This window comes from Squalius cephalus (assembly GCF_949319135.1).
Source record: "Squalius cephalus genome assembly, chromosome: 7".
Lineage (NCBI taxonomy): Eukaryota > Metazoa > Chordata > Actinopteri > Cypriniformes > Leuciscidae > Squalius > Squalius cephalus.
The window spans coordinates 37,689,943-37,709,458 of record NC_137128.1 but is presented as its reverse complement, the minus strand read 5'-3'; the positions used below and the strand labels follow the sequence as shown (position 1 = coordinate 37,709,458).

The 19,516-nt window shown below is 39.1% G+C and overlaps 1 protein-coding gene across 2 annotated transcripts in view; it reads right to left on the bottom strand.

The window, feature by feature from the left end:
• The window catches only part of pard3ab (par-3 family cell polarity regulator alpha, b), an 82,943-nt gene that overhangs the window by 10,899 nt on the left and 52,528 nt on the right, over nucleotides 1–19,516 (bottom strand). The window contains exons 18-22 of one of the 2 annotated variants that reach the window (XM_079875296.1): nucleotides 17,523–17,567; nucleotides 16,403–16,633; nucleotides 16,038–16,257; nucleotides 13,733–13,840; nucleotides 12,698–12,928 (exon numbers count right to left, since the gene is read on the bottom strand). In XM_079875296.1, coding sequence (XP_079731422.1) covers nucleotides 12,698–12,928; nucleotides 13,733–13,840; nucleotides 16,038–16,257; nucleotides 16,403–16,633; nucleotides 17,523–17,567 — 835 coding nt within the window. The remainder of the gene's footprint in view (nucleotides 1–12,697; nucleotides 12,929–13,732; nucleotides 13,841–16,037; nucleotides 16,258–16,402; nucleotides 16,634–17,522; nucleotides 17,568–19,516) is intronic. The other variant, XM_079875297.1, reaches the window with a different exon arrangement.

Here is a 19,516-nt window from a genome sequence, read left to right as displayed (position 1 = left end):
CACCCTCTGTCTCATCTAGTATTCAGCCTCTCACAGCCTCATCTGACATTCACCCTCTCACAGCCTCACCTATAATTCAGCCTCTCCTGACATTCATCTTCTCATAGCCTCATCTGACATTCACTCTCTCAAATCCTCATCCTGTATTCATCCTCTAATAGCCAAATCTACCATTCACTCTCTCACAGCCTCATTTACAATTCACCCTCTTACAGCCAAATCTACCATTCACTCTCTCACAGCCGCATCTAGTATTCAGCCTCTCCTGACATTCATCCTCTAATAGCCTCATCTAGCATTCACCCTCTCACAGCCTCGTCTATAATTCTTCTAACAGCCTCATTAAGCATTCACTCTCTCAGTCTCATTTACAAATTACCCTCTTAGTCTCATCTAGTATTCACCCTCTCACAGCCTCATCTGACATTCATCCTCTTATAACCTTATCTACCATTCACTCTCTCACAGCCTCATCTAGTATCCAGCCTCATCTAACATTCATCCTCTCACAGCTTCATCTAGAATTCGCTCTCTCAGTTTCATTTACAAATGACCCTCTCACAGCCTCATCTGACATTCACCCTCTCACAGCCTCACCTATAATTCTTCTTCTAAATGTCTCATCTACCATTCACTCTCTCAAATCCTCATCCAGTATTCACCCTCTCACAGCCTCATCTTGCATTCAGTCTCTCAAATCCTCATCCAGCATTCATCCTCTAATAGCCAAATCTACCATTCACTCTCTCACAGCCGCATCTAGTATTCAGCCTCTCCTGACATTCATCCTCTAATAGCCTCATCTAGCATTCACCCTCTCACAGCCTCGTCTATAATTCTTCTAACAGCCTCATTAAGCATTCACTCTCTCAGTCTCATTTACAAATTACCCTCTTAGTCTCATCTAGTATTCACCCTCTCACAGCCTCATCTGACATTCATCCTCTTATAACCTTATCCACCATTCACTCTCTCACAGCCTCATCTAGTATCCAGCCTCATCTAACATTCATCCTCTCACAGCTTCATCTAGAATTCGCTCTCTCAGTCTCATTTACAAATGACCCTCTCACAGCCTCATCTAGCATTTGCCTTCCGCATAAAGTAATATGCAGAGAGGGAGAAGTCTGATTATAATGACTGTTATGATCTGCAGGACTCATTACTAAAATAGCACATCTAGAGGATGCAAAGCCTCTGCGTACAGTCACGCAGCAAAGCTTTTAAAACCACTGATACACAAAAAGATAGATATGAGCAGATAAAAATCTTTCTCTCTTCATAAAAAGAATGAGTGTTCCACCTGAGCATATAATGCAGCATCTAATATCAATATGTAAACAGCTTCTGCCTCGTGAAAGAGATTTGGAGACATATGGTCTCCTCACGGGTCATAATTTGTTTTGAGAGTAGTGTGCATGTGATGTGAGGAATTGTGATCACGTCGGTTTTAATGTACTTTAAAAGAGCTCCAGTCGCCATTAGAGCATATAAGAATCACTATCGCCGTGGTAACCATGCTTTCCTGCTGAAATGGATAGACCACATTATTTTGGGCAGTTCAGGGCTTGCTATAAGTGCAAAAATGGAGTGTCAGAAATGCTGCTGTGCACTCAAACACCTTATTGAGAATATAAACATGAAAGCACAAAACAAAAACATTCCCTATGAACAGACAATATATCTATATCCATATCAGAATTGACCAATACTATAATTATTATTTTTTTTTTTTTTAATGATGGAGTCTGATTAGGTTGATAGATTAGAAGCAAATATCAAGTCTTGTTTTTGAAACAGTATTTTTGGTCATACTGCCCACCTCCAAACTCTTGTAAAGCTTTTCTGCAAGTCACAGCTGCCTGAAGGGACTGACGGGTCTCTGTTCAATCTCTCTCAATCTCTGAGTGAAACAATATGTGCGGACATTACTGTAGCCACTGATATGCACTTAAACACAAACAGACACAAATCTCAGTGAAGGGTGGGCATGTGTGTATTTGTGCTCACTGGAAATTGAGAACAGGCATAAAGTCCTGTCAGCTAACACTGAGAGGTGACGACAAAAAAAAAAAAAAAAAACAGGCGCCAGGATTGTAGCAAACAGTTTCACAATGCAGACCAGCTTACACACACACACATATACATGAGGATTTTGAGGCTCTTCCTGCTTATTTTTATTGTACAAGCAGCTTTTACATGTTATTTATCCATCTACAGTACATACTGAAATTGAAATAATATTACTGTTTTATTTTTGACCAAACAAATACAGACAAAAAATATTAAAATACACACATCTCAGTTTTTGTAAGTTACTATTTTTTGCCTTTTCCTCCCCTGTTTAAACATGCAGGCACATGAAGTTGTATTTCAGTACTAACAGCTTCAATTAACCATTGTTAATAACTCTTAGTAATGTTAGAGCTGTCAGGGTTTTAATTGTGTTTCAACACTGTACAGACTCTGAATTAATAAAGAGTTTAATAAAGCTCTTTTTAATAAAGCGTTTAACTCTGCAATTGACTTTCAGAGAGTCGAGTTACTCCGCTTAAAAGGGATCGACACAGTAGGAAAACGTCTTTAAAGGAGATTGAAGGTTATAGTGAGTATCTGTTTAAACGATGGTGTTGTGTTTATGTCAGATGTGCTGCTAATTTGAAACATACGGGAGCATAAACTCTTCAGGCAGTGTGTGAGGAATGACTCTAGTGGTCCATTGGGCTTCGAGTTTAAGTCACATCAAAGAATGACCTTCACATAAACACTCTCTCTCCCTATCTCGTGCACACACACACGTACACAGATGGTCGAGGTCCAGAGGTGCTGTTTAGGCTTGTGTGGGATCTGTCTTGTAAATGGCTCAAGAGGCCTTTGCACACTCACACACAGAGTCACAGAGACCTGTGTGTGTGTGGATAAACAGTTATGATTGATTTCAGCACTGTCAGAGTCAGTGAGGTTCATCTCCCACGAGACACTGGTAGCAAAGTGGCAGTCAGACTTCACCTTTGAAGATAGGAGATTGTGTACATATGCCTTTCTGATCTGTTTATTGCGGAAACACTTGCAGGATTCACTCACTTTAAGTCCAACGGACCCTTTTCACAGACTGTGATGACACGTTTACACAATTATCAACACTTATGAAACAGTTTTTCATAATCTTTTTTTTTTTTTTTGGTATACATTAACAATGCGTTATCATTGCAATAACAATGCGTTATCTTACATTAGCAGTAAATAACAAAAAACAGACACTGCTGAAAATTTGACATCTCTACTTTATTCCCTCTTTGGGAAAGTCATGGAAAGGTCTATTGGGTAGGCAGTAGGCAGTAGAGAGAGTCATGGCCTAGTGGTTAGAGAGTCAGACTGGTAACCTGAAGGTTGCAGGTTCGATTCTCAATACCGACAGAAAATGACTGAAGGTGCCCTTGAGCAAGCCACCTAACCCCCAGTCGCTCCCTGGGCACCACAGCAAAATGGATGCCCACTGCTCCGGGTGTGTGTGCACGGTGTGCAGTGTGTGTGTGTGTGTTCACTACTCACTACTCCTAATGTGTGTGCACTAACTTGGATGGGTTAAATGCCCTAAGTATGGGTTACCTAAACGTTACTCTCTCTTTTTCACTTTCACTATTGGAGCAAATAGGCTACAATACATATTCTCTTCAACCCGTGGATTTAAAAAAAAAAAAAAAACCCGCGGCAACAGTGTAAAACTTGGCAACAATGACCACAGACAGCAAATATGTGAATATACAGACTACAGACTTTTGGAAACAATCAAAGGAACATATTAAACGGCAGAACAACAACCACAACAAATAGTATATGAGAAAAACAATTTTTTACAAACCCACAGATACCATTTTTTCACCCACAGAGACCTACATACACTTACAAAAATGTACAAAGTCATTTCCATCCACAGTTTCTTAGACACTACTAAGACTGTAATACTTTGTAACATCAGGCAAACACCAAAATATATGAATATGGTAATTATCCAGCACCGTGATATGCATTAAAAATGCCATTTGGTAACTAAAACTGAACCTTGGCACTGCTGTAGCATGTTTCTATAAGTGTAAAATTCTTTGGCCCACACTTTTTTTTGTATGTGTTGAACTCCCAAAATATAGCGCACCTCTGGTCAACAAGCTGAGGTATCATTCATGTCAAGTATGCCTTAAAATGTAATATTTAGTATGTGCAATAATAATGATGCAAGAGGCAGCAAAAACAGGAGGGAGGTGGACTGCTTCTAAAAAAAACTGACTAGAAAATGTACTTACATTTGAAAGAGTTCAATGATTCTAAAAGAAAATTCCCTTCAGCATGAAAGACTTTCACAGTAGTATAGACTCTTATGGCATCCGGGGGACAATAGGAACTTTTGGAGCAAGAGAGGTGACATTTCCGCAAATATGTCCATCAACGCTTCTTCCTGAATTGTATGAGCGAGAAACTCTAGATGACCTACTTTCACCCTGACTGGAGTAAAGTCATCAGGAAACCACCGGACCATGGAACTATCACATACACAGTGCATAAGGGATACACACACTCTTGAACGAACAAACACATTAGAGTGGACCATACATCCTCTTTTTCCTAGATATGTCTGGATTTGTAAATCGGCTAAATTGTCGAGTTTTTTTTGCATTGTTTGAAGAAAAAAAAAAAAGAAAAAAAAAAGAAAACTTCCGGAACCAACGCTGCTGAAAAAGGAGATGGGAACTGTTGAACTCTATGGGGATCATGTAGTTGTTTACACGTGGTTGCCATGGTTACAGAAGTCAATGATGTGAGTGAAGGGTGTGTGGTTTCCATGGTTACCATCAGGCATAGGTGGGCACATTAGTGTGGTGTGGTTGCCAGGGTTACGGCACTATGCATTGCGGGTAAAGAGCTTTCATTAATGTGACCAAAAGATAAGGCTAATGGACTGGCGGTTCACGAGCAAGGAGTGTGTGTTTGTGTATGGGAGTGTGGGTGTGTGTGTACGAAGCATACTGACTCCTAATAGTATTAATCCTGTGCATTTAAGGGAGTCAGTACTTATTGATTTCTCATTACTTCTGCTAACAGAATCATGTGTGAGATGTGTGTGTGTCAGATCGATAAGACCAGAGTGATTCCCCGTTCTGATTATTAGATCTGCTTTGCCGATCAGTTTCTTGACATAAGAGAAAACATAAGACAAAAGAGTTTTACATTCAGAAACATTTTTAATGTCTATGACACAGCCTTGTAAACTTTAACATAAGGCCAGTTTAACAAGTCTAGACACCAAAGAAAGTAAGACAAACAAAGAGACAATGTGAATAGTATTAAGTGAAAAAGAAAACTTTTTTCAAACCTCTATACTTACAGTTGTCTTCCAAGGCAGCATGAGACTCAACTAGTGCTGGTTGACTTCAATAGAGTTCAGAGTTCATGTTAGCAATGAAATGGAAGTAGTGACAGATTTGAGTGTACAGATTACCAAAAAAGAAAAAAAGTTTAGACAGACAAAATATTGGGAGTCCTGCATAAGTCACCACAGAGAAGTCTTGTTTTACTGGAAGACCAAGTTATAACATTTTGATTAAAAATAACGAAAAAAAAAAAAATGAATCCATATGTATGGATGAATCATAAGCAATAAGATCCATAACATGGATTTATAAAATAGATCTTCATTTCATGCTGACTATAATGTAATTCTGGGAACTAAAGTTCTTCCACAATGATCTATAAACCTGCAAACTTCAAGACTTTAACTTGAAGTTTGTCTTGACAAACATTCCTTTTTTCTTGGTAATTACTTTAATAGGTCACCCTAAAATGAAAATTAAGTCATCATCTACCCAGCCTGGTGTTGTTCTACTGCAGTATGCCCTGAAAAATGTTCTGCTCGCACTCATCCATATACTGTAATGGCAGTGAATAGCGACCAGCATCAAGCTTTGAAAAAATCTACATAGCACACAGAGACATTGTCTGAAATAAGTCCATTGTGAACCATGTGAACCATTTCATAAAAAAAATTCAGAACTGAATGATTTCACTGAGCATTCTGGGATTTCTTCTTGAAGTATATATCTAATGCTGCCTGCAATTTTGGCCAAAATGAGCATAATGGCTAAGTAGGCAGTTTGCTAGGGTTTGGAACGGACATAATGTCTTCACAGGAGAGATTGAGTAGGTGTGTGTGTGATCTGTTGGCATGAATGCTCTAATTGGCTCTCTGTACTTCCTGTAACTGAAGCAGTAAGTCTGTTAGCGGCACCTCACACACTTCACTGTACCTTTCTACACGTCAGTCAGGACATGTGATGCGAACAGACCTACAGAAAAACTCTGTTAACCATCATACATGGGCTGAGGAAACTCCCACTAAGTGCGCCTGAAAAAAATCAGCTCATATTTATATCCAAGCCATGATTATGAGTTACGACGTTTGAATATGAACTCATAATGACTCATTCATCTGAGTGACACATTCTACAGCAGCCATTAACAACACAGAGAGTGAGATAATATTTCTAAGCTAATGTCTTATAAACGCACGCATACACGCAGAGCTCACAGCATGACTGAGCATGAGCGTCGACAACAGAACCAATTAAATCTGAACATGTAGCCGTGCGCACAGGGGGACAGTTTTAATGTCACACTGGAGTCACTTCTTCTCTCTGAAATATGAAGTCGCCTCACACCAGTAAAACTGTCGGCAGCCTAACGTGGTTTAACAAAAGCCACTGACGAATCGCTAACTTATGAGGAGCCATTTCAGTTATGAAGTTACTTTAGATACAGTGACTAAAACAATTAAAGAGTTTTCATTAACTAAATAAAGCTGAAATAAAATCAAATATAAATTAGATGAAAATGTTTGCCTTGGTGTGGGAAGAGTGGGAGAAAGAAAGTGTGCTTTCCATAGATAATAAAAGGTAATTTAATGGGAAAAACATGGAAATGGTTGTTCATTTTCATCCTGTTGTTTTGCTTGGTCAGTGTCTTTGTGGATTTTGGTTCTTTTGCTGTTGTAGACTGTAAGGACCTTTGATAACTGAAATGTGTAGAAGTTGGAACTCTATGCGGTCAAGACTTGCCTGAAACTAATTTAGCTGTGCATTTCCTGAATAATAACTGCACACCTTAGAATGTTTGTCAACCATAGACTAGATGGACATAGATGGATGACAAGTCTCCATTTTCTTTCACTGTTGCAAAATGAAGCCAAAATATCCCAGAAACAGTCGTTGCCCATTACGTCATTTGGAACCCGAATCTGCTCAGTAGTGATTCTGAAGTGGAGTCGCGGTATCAAGGTCATACGCAAACACAGCTGCCCATCATGATGTTACACCCCATTTTTATAGCATCAAAGAACTAACTAAATCCAAACTTCTTGGAAAAACAAACACTTAAACATTGGCCAGCGTGATAAGAACTACCTAAAATGACAGAAACCAGTGTAATTGGATTTTTTTTTAGTTTGGCTTGCGGCAGACATCAAGACAGCTTACTTAGTTTTGGAACAGAGTCGCTATTCATTCCTTCGCATGCTCAAGCCTGGTGTTTTCACGCCAGATGCAAGATCTACTTTACAAACAGTCGCACATGACACCCTAGAATAAGGAGGAGGAGAACAAACCACACGCAAATTTGGTTCTTAAGTGTAGAACGTTAAATACACTGAGAAACTAGCCTACTTGCAGTGGAGCTATATCCTGAAAAAACTAAGGCGTATAAAAAGACACGGAGAGGAGAAGCACGTTCCCGACAGAAGAACAATGTTCTGTCAGTAAAGTAGGTCATCTTGTTGAGGGGTCAGAGAGAGGGCATCCACTCATTTCAGCGGAACTCTTCAATTCACACACACACACACAGGCACACAACACAGGCACACGCACGAACACACACAAACACATTTACATACTGATCCTATCCTATCCTCATTTTCTACTTTCTAATAAAGAGACAAAAGTCAACAAACCCACTCCTATTCTAGTCACATGTCCTGTTTACACCTGGTATTAACATCAGTTTAAAAACACAATTTTGTGTTTTTGTTTTTATTTCTGGATATTTAGAGATAATAATTGGCAAGCCAAAAATAGCATGTTGCTACCAGGTGTAAACAGGGCCACAGAAGTCATCTAGCAATTACCTTCTAATAAAAGCTACAGAGACAGTCCCAGAAGCAATTAAGGGCATGGTGGTGATCGAGGAGGTCTGGGATCTCAGTAACTCTGGTTTTTGGGTCACCCTGACTCAGTTCTGAACTTTCGACCTCTATTTGATGTCACATCTCCAGTGATTATAAGTTTAGGCACACGAAACTGAGAAGATCTTAAACCATATGCCACATCACACAAAATACACAATCTGATGTCTCAGTGGAACATTCAGCTTTTAACAGATGGTTATTATCTGCTAATGTCTGTTTATTGTAGTGCTCAAGATTGTCGTCTGCATGTGTGGCCCCTTAATTAATAATCACAAGTTGTGGCAGATTAAATCCATTAGATAACACTGCAAATACTGGATTTAGCTACATTATGGGAGGCCTGTTTGAGCTCACTAAGTGAAAGAGAAAGATTTCTTCTGTTTGTGTCACTTGTCAATGTTAATCTACGCAATATTTTCATCAATAACAGACACACAAGCTTCAGAGTTCTGCATGAAAGATGATTTTTTCTTTTGTGTTCCACAAAAGAAAGACAGTCATGAATAAATGATGACAGAATATTAATTTTTGGCTGAATTATTCCTTTAAATGAGCATTCACTGACTAGCCAGAGCGAGAAGGAAAGCGAAGGAGAGGGAATTACTGAGAAAACTTATCTCAGTAATTGTCTCAGAGAAAAAACAAAATGAAAAGGGTAATGTAGCTCTATATTGTGTTGAATGTCTTCTGATCCATTCATCATTAGAGCATGTAAGTTGGCCCGAATGAAAGATGGCTCAACCACCAGCGCTGTTGGGCTTCATTAATGTCACCACCCTGCTGTTCATTTATAAACATTAAACCACAATCAGACACAAACTCTCAGCGGCTGGGACCACAGACCACCAGCCACTACAAACACACTGACCCCTCAACGGATCTTTCCAAAACAAACCATGAGTGGAGTGTGTGGAACAGCCGCAGGGTCTGGAATATCAGCTCACAGAAAAAATAACTTCCAATATAAACCTAAAGGACGTATATAGCATGTAAAAAAAGTATTTGTGCTCTTCTGTCCTAAGATTTTGATGTGCTATAACACTCACAACAGAAAGCTCCCTTTCCCAGTCCTCCCAGAGCAAATATTCAAAATAAGGCCTGTTTAAAAGTAGAGTTCCAGCCAATTTCTGCTTCAGAAAATGTGTAGAATATGTTGTTTTTAACTGAAATCAATCTATTTAAAAACCTACATAGGTGGCATTTCCTTACAGTGGCACATCTGAATTTCGCTACCACTCATTGCTCTCCTCTTTACTCATTTATTTCTTTTAATTAGCAGGGGTGTCACACTCTCTTTACCCATCTATAAGCTGTGAGTTTGTTTCTGACGCTTTGGTTTTTCTTAATCCCAGCTTCTTTTTTTTTCCACGCAGCGTGCCAGGGAATGCTGATAATGAGCTTAAACTTGTGTGTGTGTGCATGTGTGTGTGTGTGTGAGTTCTCAGCGTGAATGCTGTGGGATTAGTCAGATGTTTACCCTCTGTGTGCGTTTGGCTGCTTTAATTGGCCTCTGCAACGTTCATTCTTTAAAATTCCCTACAGGGCTCACAGTCAACTCAGCAAGAGTACACAAACACACACACACACACTAAAGATCGGCAGGAGAAGGGAGGAATGTTGATTACACAGGGTGGTGGGAGACCAGAGACATGGACAGCGGCCCCATGGTCATCAGCTCAGATGTGAACAGCAAGGGCTCAGATATCCTTGCTCATAAAGACAGAGAGAAAAAAACCTACATAAATGGTGTGTGTGTGCGCACGTTGTCGCTCTCTGACTCAAATCTAAGAAGTCAATTTAATAAAACCTGAGAGAATCAAATCCCAGCTCAGAGAGGAGGGGTCAGGAGTGGAAATGAATAAGAGAGATTGAGTTTAATTCATTTAAACAGCCCGTCTTACACACACACACAGCGCAAGGCATTCATCCCTCTTATTTTCTCTGATCCTTCCATTAACAATAAAATCCTCAGAGTGAGTCAAGAAAGAAAAAAAAACATACCCAACAGATCACAATAACAGAGATTAAACAGATTACGAGTCGAAGATCACAAACACACGTTCAAACAAAGCCGCATGCAGTCTGGTGGGTGGACAGAGACCCCAGAGAGAGAGAGAGAGATTTATAATTGAACTCACACCTTCATCAGCCACTGCTCTGATCTCCACATTCTCCACATATATATACATACAACGGACAAAGAGAGAGAGAGATATATAGAGAACCTTTTAGTATGCACAAACATCTCCTAAGACTCCTCACCTTGCATCTTAATGCATCATTACACCTCAACTGGACTTGAACTGGGTTGGTTTGTGTGTGTATAAGCCCTTTATCAGGCTTCAAAAAGTAGTTCTGCTGACTGAACAGATATATTTCTCATTTACGTAAACGTTCTGCACTGATGGACTTAAACCATACTGCAGCTGACAGCCAGAACGCTGCAACGCTCTGATTTCTAGGTCAGATGCTCGGTATATGTGTGTGTGTACGTGTGTGTCCAGCTAAAGCAGTTACATTGTAAAAATGAGACTATTATAGTTGGATTTCCACTGTGACCTCTTTCTCTGGCGTTGTCCTGAGAGTTTAGAAACTAACTGATGCCTCCAGATTGCTCATGTTCCGGACCCAACTGTGCATTTCAATGGTTTACACAATACAAGTTTACTCAAGAAAAGGGACTTGGTCTGAAACTAGCCAAAGTCTCTTCTGTGAAATGTGTGAATGTGTGCGCTTTAGTTTAGGGTCTGAAAATGTGGGAAAAAAACAACTTGCAGGAGTCCTCACTAGAAAAAAAAAGTTTAATAAATGTATGAAAAATGTTTTAATTCAAATCTAAAATCTAAAAAGGTGTGTGCATAATGCTGATGCAAAAAATAAATCAATAAAATAATTAAAGCTGAATAAAAAAACAAGAAACATGTTTCTGTACAACCTTATCTAAAATGCTGCACTCAGTAGGCGCGTTTCCATTACAGATTTGCGCAAAACTTTTGCGATTTTTTCTAAATGTCGTCAAAAAACGATTGCGAAATGACGGCGTTTCCATTAACCGAAGTTATGCGTAAATAAAACTTCATTTTTTCTTCTCGCGATAAGTTAAATCATTCCAAAAACCATGGCAACGGACGTTGGTAGGTTTATGTACTATATCTCAGCCACTGCACTAGCCATTATTATTAATCGAAGGAGATGTATGTGTGTTTTTCCAAGCATTAATGTAAGGAACGACCCTAATTATACTTGTGAGCGGCACATATGAGGAGTGTTTCTCCCTCATATCTGCTTCGAGGTCTTGATTGTGGCTTTTGAGGTTTAGAATCCATTATTCCAGTAATTCTTTTGTCTTATATGAATTTAATAAAGAACTCTGTCTCGTATTCTGTCCAAACACACCGCGTCATCTACGTCAGGTGACCTGTAAATGCACAAAAACTGTTTCCATTGCAAATTTGCTAAATATTTCTTTTTCGAATTGCCTGAAAAACCACCTCATGAGAGCGTAAAAACTTTTTTGCGATAAATGGGAGTTTTTGCGAAGATTACGTGTTTCCATTAAGCGTATTTTCAATTCGCAATTTCAATTTGCGCAATTTGAAGGGTAATGGAAATGCGGCTAGTGTCTCATTCTCAATGTTTATGGATGATGTAGACCGATTAAAAGATTTAAATAAAAGATTAATCATAGTTGCTAAAGAAAAACTGTTACAATAGGTTACAGGGATAGATGTTTTTTCCTGCCAATTTAATGACACTAAAAATGACTTCATGTTGATGCCAATGTCATCATATTTCCATTATATGACATAACAGCTTCAATTAGCCTAAATATCCTAAAACATCACATCGGTCATTTCAGTCTTTTCAGACTGCCACAGCAACAACAACTTGGTTTTAACTAAAATGAATGACCTGACAGTTTGAAAGAAAGCTGATTGGCTGAAACCCAGAAAACAGGAAGCTGTAAGATCACTATATATGCTATTCTGTTTGCACACACACACACACACACACACACACACACACACACACACACACACAATGGTCTCTAAAGACCATAAAAGCACACCCACCCACACATTGTGCCCCCTTTAAGATCCCCTTCCCTGAGCAGATTTGTGAGAATAATTCCCACAGTCCCGTTTTCTGCATCTCTGTGGAATGACACCCACTTCCTGTTCCCTGAGGGTTCTTACAGGAAGTGGCCTTCCTGTCTCTCTCCGCCTGTGTTTGTTTTAGTCTCAGAAAAAACATGCAACCCTCACACAACCCAAACAAAACATTCTCACAAACTGGGTTTTATGAAAGCCCTCGAGAATACTTTCAACACTTTATACAACTTAAGGAGATACATCTCAGACAGAGTGTTTAGGATAGCATCTTGACTTCAAAACGGCAGGTTAATCCATTAATAACTCAGGAAGTGGAAGGACTATGATATTTAGAAATGAGTGTCGTTACAGTAAATACCTGTCTGGCGTGGAGGGGTGTCCGTTGCGGCCGTTCTGTTTATGTGTGTACGGTGAGTCCGGAGGTGTGTGGATCCGATGGTACCCGCCGTGCTCCAGCGAGGCGATGCCGGCGTACGGGGGCTCCTCGGGAGGAAGCGAGGTCAGGGTGGACTGGCTAAAGTCCTGGATCTCAGCATAGTCTCGTTCTCTGGCCTGACGCTGGCGAATCTCTCGCGTTTTAGCCTGGATCCTGCATAACAACATTGAAAAAGCAATAACAGAACACATATTAAAAATAACAGAAAAACAAACAAGGAATAACAGATAGATCAAGATGAATGAAACACTAAAAATGACAAAAAAATATTCCAGATTTATGTTGTTCAGTTTGGTTCCAACCTAAACACTCGCCACTTGTTATAATGTTATTTATAAAGTCTTATATTTTGGCATCTTATTTGTTTCTTTTTTATGTCACTGTTTTTTGTGTATATTGATGCTTTGACAAAAGAAGATATTTTGGAAAATGTCAATTTTTTTGTCCATACAATGAAGATCAGTAGGGTCTCATGTTGTTTTGGACCCCATTGAGAGCTAGTTTCTTTACACTGGACCTTAAAAAAAACACCTATATAACCTCCATCAAAAGCAAGATGATGAATGAGCGTACGAGTAGGAGATTAAGAAAGAAATTGAAAGAGTGGTGATATCTCAGCAGGGTCTCACAGGACAGAAGGGAAAACGGGAGGGGGTTCACATGGCATTATTAATAAAACAACATGAACACACACACCTGCAGGCAGGCAAACATACACACAATGAACTTTAAATGACAAACCTATTACACAAACATATAAAAAATATAAAAAGTATCATAGTGCTTTAACAAAACACATTGACAAAACAAACAGGACTCAAACAATCATGAAGGAAGAGGGTTTGAGGAAGTGGGTACGGCTGGCAGGTAAAGTGTCAGGAAATGCCTCTGATTAAAGGCTGATGATGGGGGAGATTAGCTCTGACTGTGTGTGTGTGTGTGTGTGTGTGTGTGTACCTCTCTTGTTCTTGTCTCATTCTGCGCATCTCCTCCTCCGATACATGAGTTTCCTCTGGCTTCCACTTTGCACCATCCAAACGCTCGTCCTTACGGTACTTCCCAAACCTTGAAAACACATAAACACATTTCAGGTTGATGAAACGGTTTCAACAACAATTAAAAAGCTAAATAACAGTGTATCCTAATTATATAAAACATAAATCAATTTTTTGGAAGCTGCATTCAAACGCTACTTGGCTCAAAAATACTGAGTATTCAATTTGAGTATTCAACAAAAATACCCCTTCAATTTTAATGGGCACTTCTCCTTAAAATAAAAGCTCTTAAACCTGTCTGCTCTATTTAAACCGACATTAAAGCTCTTAAACCATCTATTCTAATTCATTTAACAAACTAATCACCGTTTTGCAACTCTGCAAAGCTTTTCTGCAAATCTTTGCTTTATCAAGCATATAGATTCATTATTATTCCGCTGACATGTGCATGTGAGCTGACTGAGGTGTGTGTGAGAAAGCTGAGTTTTTCAATACGTATGTATGCGTATGAGTTCTGATATTCGGCAGAGCTCATTAATATGTAGAGCGCTCATTAATATGTAGCAGGTAGCTTTGGCTCAGTGAGGCAGATGACAGCCATTAAAACACTCCACTGCCCCAGAAGCAGTCTAAAATATCAGACTTTTCAAAAATGATTTATCTATTGCTGACAGATTCAAAAACCTTCAAATGAGCTGCGTTCTTGCTCTCTCTCCCCTCTAGTCTTCTCGTATCTCTCTAAATAACTTCATGGAAACTCAAACTTTTCCCCTGTGTCTTAGATTTGACTGTCCATTCTGCCTAGAGCTCAGGAACATACTGTCACTCCAGAGCACACAAACTCACAGCTCATTAATATTATTCATTATATATCAACCACATCATATTTTTATTAATAGTACAGGTAATCTAGTTAGATGCATTGCGGTTGACCGTTTATATTTACAACTGTTCAAAAGTTTGGGGTCAGGTTTTTTTTAAAGAAATGTATTATTTTATTAAGCAAAGATGCATTAAAGTGATATTACAGATATTTGTAATGCACCAAATCAGCATATTATAATGATTTCTGAAGGATCATGTGACACTGAATACTGGAGTAATGATGCTGAAAATTCAGCTTCGCCATCACAGGAATGAATTAGTATTTAGTATTTTGGTATTTATTTATTTGGAAAGCACCTTTCAGGCTACACAGTAACTCCAAAGTGCTGTACATTACAAATAATGTAAACAAAAGAATAAATACAATAAAGAAGACAACAGAACACCCACCAATAAAACACCCATTAATGTATTCAAAATGTAAGAGAGAACAGGTATGACTTTAGAAGGCACTTAAAGAAGGGGGAGATCTAAACACAAAGGGCAGGTTGTTCCATAATCTTGGGCCAGCGACAGAGAAAGTGCGATCACCCTTCAATTTAAGACGCACTCGGGGAATACTTCGAATTAAAAAATATATTCAAACAGAAAACTGTTATTTAAAATTGTAATAATATTTCACTGTTATTAATATATTACTGTTTTTACTAGGCTATATTAATGTTATCACACAAATGTGGCCTTGAGCATAAGGGACTTCTTTCAAAAACATTAAAAAATGACTAAGCCGACTAAGTGATGAAAGCACTGAAAATACTCAAATATTTTATGAAATTTAGAATTTTTCTATTAGATATTTTCCATCAACACTTTTCAGTAATTAATACAAAAAAACAACAACATTTCTCTTGATTTTCATGCATTCTGGGACTACATAAACTGAAACAGACATTTAATGTTTTGACTAAAACAAAGTCTTTTTCATTTATGAGGTAGCATAAGTGAAGTTTGCTAAGGCGACTGCAGCGCATATCTAGAAACCAGGATATTAAAAAATGTAAAGAAACTGTGCTATTTTAAAGACCCTAGCAACCATCTAGCATAGCTCCAGAAACTAGAAGACCCTTGCAACAACATGGCAACAATGGCCCTGCAAATATCCACATAAGAAATGTGTTGGCAAGATTTGTATGTGCAAACACCACTCATTTCTTAACTCACTTCTTTCACTAGTTTTGTGTTTTCTGCCTATTGTTGGCAAAGTCTTTGAGACGGAACATGGTTGGGTGGGAGGCTCACTAGTCTTTTTATTCTATTGTTGGATTTTGAGCTAATTAAGGACATGAAGAAAAAGTGCTCTGGGCTGATCTGCGCTCTTATCATCATTATTCTTAGTCTCTTTTATCTGACACAAAACACTGCTCAGATCTGCTTTTAATTACCTGAACATCTCTCCAAGGCCCTTAAGCATTCCTTTCTTTGTTTTACCCTTCTCTTTCTCTGGCTTCTTTTTGTCCTTCCCCCCTTTTTCTTTCTTCTTGTCGTTTTGAGGCGGGTTGCCATTGATCAGCTGTTGCTCGGTGACGGGAAGCGGAGTGAGATCAGCTACCGTGGAAACCGAATCCCGCCCTGACCGAGAGCTTCCTTCTGTGTCCTCATCCACTACAGGAAGAAAAAGGGAGGGGAAATGCTATTATCAGTCGCAAAAATAAATAAAAAATCAACATCAATTAATCAAATTGGCAGCCGTTATCACTACATCTGCTGAATTTTTGTGTGCGTTTAAACCAATCAGGAGCAGCCGTACATGTGTCCATGCACTCCTCTTCATCTCCATTGGCTGCTGGCTTGTCGTACGATTTGTCGATTGCGGCTCGGAAGCTCTCGTTGCAGCCCCGCCCCCGTATGATGCGTGGCCGCGGCCGGTGAAAGGGCATGTCGCCGTTGAGAGTTACCTCGGCGACAGCCGTCTGTAAACTTTCCAGAGAGCTGGACTTCTTTAGGCCAAGAGATGGACCAACGTCATGTGAGGAAGAGCCTGAGGAAGAGTTTGTTAGTTAAACCACAAAGTACAATCGAGCAGTTAGCATGCAGTCTGTCTGCACAAATCTCAACCATAACCCAGATAAAAGTTTATTAAAGAGTGTGTGTGTGTGTTTCTATTGTATGTAGTCAGCCATGGAAGCAAAGGTGTGTTTCTGTATTAAGTGATGAAGATAAATGAATGTAAATGGAGGACAGGAAAGATTGCATGAATTTATCTTCATCACGCAGCACAGCCTTACTGAAGCGTGTCAGAGCTCCCCTGCTATTTTAAATATAATACAGCTGTGTGTTTGTAATACTGCAATATTAAGATCAAATAAATTTTCAGAACAAAATGCTTTACAATAAAACTAAAAACTGTTGTGCAGGGCAATAATATATGTAAAGAATATATATAAAATTAACAAAGTTTGGGATCAGAATTTTCTTTTATTTTTTTTTAGATTAATGGTTTTATTCAGCAAGGATGCATTAAATTGATAAAAAGTGACAGTAAAGACATTGATAATGTTACAAAAGATTTCTAGATTAGTAAAAGCTTCCACAAAAATATTAAACAGCATTGTTTGCAACATTGATATAAATGTTTCTTGAGTGGCAAAGGAGCATATTAGAATGATTTCTGAAGGATCATGTGACACTTAAGACTGGAGTAATGATGCTGAAAATACAGATTTGACATCACAAGATTAAATTACATACATATACATATAGTTATAAAGTATATATATAAAGTGTTGCTTAATAGGTGCTAAAATAAAAATGTTGTGACAAACAGGCCTAGGAAAGTAATCAATGATGAAACACTGAAGAAGAACAGGCAGGGATGTAACAATCATGTAGTGAGGAAAAGAAGTGAGTGTGTAAGTGGTCATGCTTACCTGGGTGGTTCTCTGTGCATTGTGTGAGGTTAATCTCATCAGCCACTGTGTGAGGGGCACACATACATACACATACATTCACAGGATGGTTAGTTTGACCATTCAACATGCAGCAAGCAACCGGGCAAGTATCACCATCAACAAATCAGACGACAGAAACAATCAGTCAGTGCTCATTAACAAAACCGTGTGTTTCCATAGTGATTCTGCTGAGTCAGAATTACCCCTTTTCTACTGAGACGGTGCCGGTGCCCAAATTGACCTCATTCCACAAGTTTCAACCAAAGAAATGGTGTTTTTTTTTTGGTGAGAAAAACATGATTCGTATTTGTCTTATTTAACCTGCTGATATTAAAAGCAGGAATCACTGACATTATGGACCGAAAACATAATGTCATTGTAACAAAGTTCCAAACAACTCAAGCTAGACAGCTTCAAAAAATATAAATATAAATATGTAGTTCAGCTCTAGAGTCAGTGGAAACACTGAACGGTTTCTCAGAGAAGACTGCAGAACCCTTGTCTGAGCCCTGGCACCAGCTCCATTTCACTGGTAAAGTGGTAAGTGAGGAACATCCAGCAGAATTGGATCAGTGGAAACAGTGTTCAGATTAGAAAGCACATGCACAAGGGAGACCAATGCAGACTTAGTGACGGTAGATGGTGAATGGTGATGCTCAGAATGAGAGACATTCTGAGAAGTGCTCTTATAAAAGAGAGGAAAGTAACTTGAGCAAATGGATTGGATTTCGGGGTGGGATTTTATCTACTGGGACTGACCTTTAGAGTATCTAGGTCCAAGCAAGGTGTTTGGGACTGATCTTTAGATAAGGCAAGTATGTCAAACCTCTTGTCTTTGGGACTGACCTTTAGAGTATCTAGGTCCAATCAATGTGTTTGAGATTGACCTTTGGAGTATTTAGGTCCAAGCACTGTGTTGGGAGTTGGGACAGACACTTAGAGTATATAGGTCTAAGTAATGTGCTTTGAGTTGATCTTTAGAGTATTTAAGTCCAATCACTGTTTTAAGGACTGATGTTTAAAGTATTGGATCTAAATACTCATTACTTGAGATTTGAGTTTTTAGGTCCTAGAGCACTGTTTGGGAATAATCTGTAGAGTATCTAGGTCCAATCACTGCGTTTGGGACTGACCTTTGCGATATTTATGTCATATTACTGTTTTTGAGATCGACCTTTAGAGTTTTTATGTCCAAAAACTGTGTTTGGGACTAATCTGTACACTAGAGTATATAGGTCCACCAATTACTGTGTTTGGGACTGATCTTTAGAGCAGGGGTATTCAATTAAAGATGCAAACGGTCTGGTCTCAATTATTTCCTTACCAGCGGAGGTCCGGACAATACTTTTTTGGAACAGTTATACATTTCAATCGGGCCAGCCGTAGTACTTTGTAAAAGAAAAAATCCTAACATTCAAAATAAGTAGCCAATCTATTTTTCTTCTCACCGCGTTTCTGCTACTTTTGTTGAAAGCCGTGTCAACTGCAGCTCTTAATGCTGTGCTAAACGTCTTGAGAGAGAGAGAGAGAGAGAGAGAGAGAGAGAGAGAGAGAGAGAGAGAGAGAGAGAGAGAGAGAGAGAGAGAGAGAGAGAGAGAGAGAGAGAGAATGCGCACGGAACAGAAAGTGCTTGAACGAATCGTGTCTGGCTCCAGATAAATATATTGGAGGATGTAGCTCTGAAAGATCATTACTGTAAAGGACCCTGGGCGCTTGTGGTGTGAACCACTCCATGTTTTTATGCACTGCTCACTTTAAACTGTAGAAACGGTAAAATGGCACAATTATGTCTCAAGGATGGAACCAAGTCAGGGTCCGGACCACGGTCCGCCATTTGAATACCACTGATTTAGAGTGTCCCGGTCCAATCACTGTTTCAAGCTGATCTTTAGCACTGTGCTTTAGGGTTGATGTTTAGAGTAGCTAAGACCAAGCACTGTGTTTTCAAATTGATGTTTTGAGTAGCTAAGACC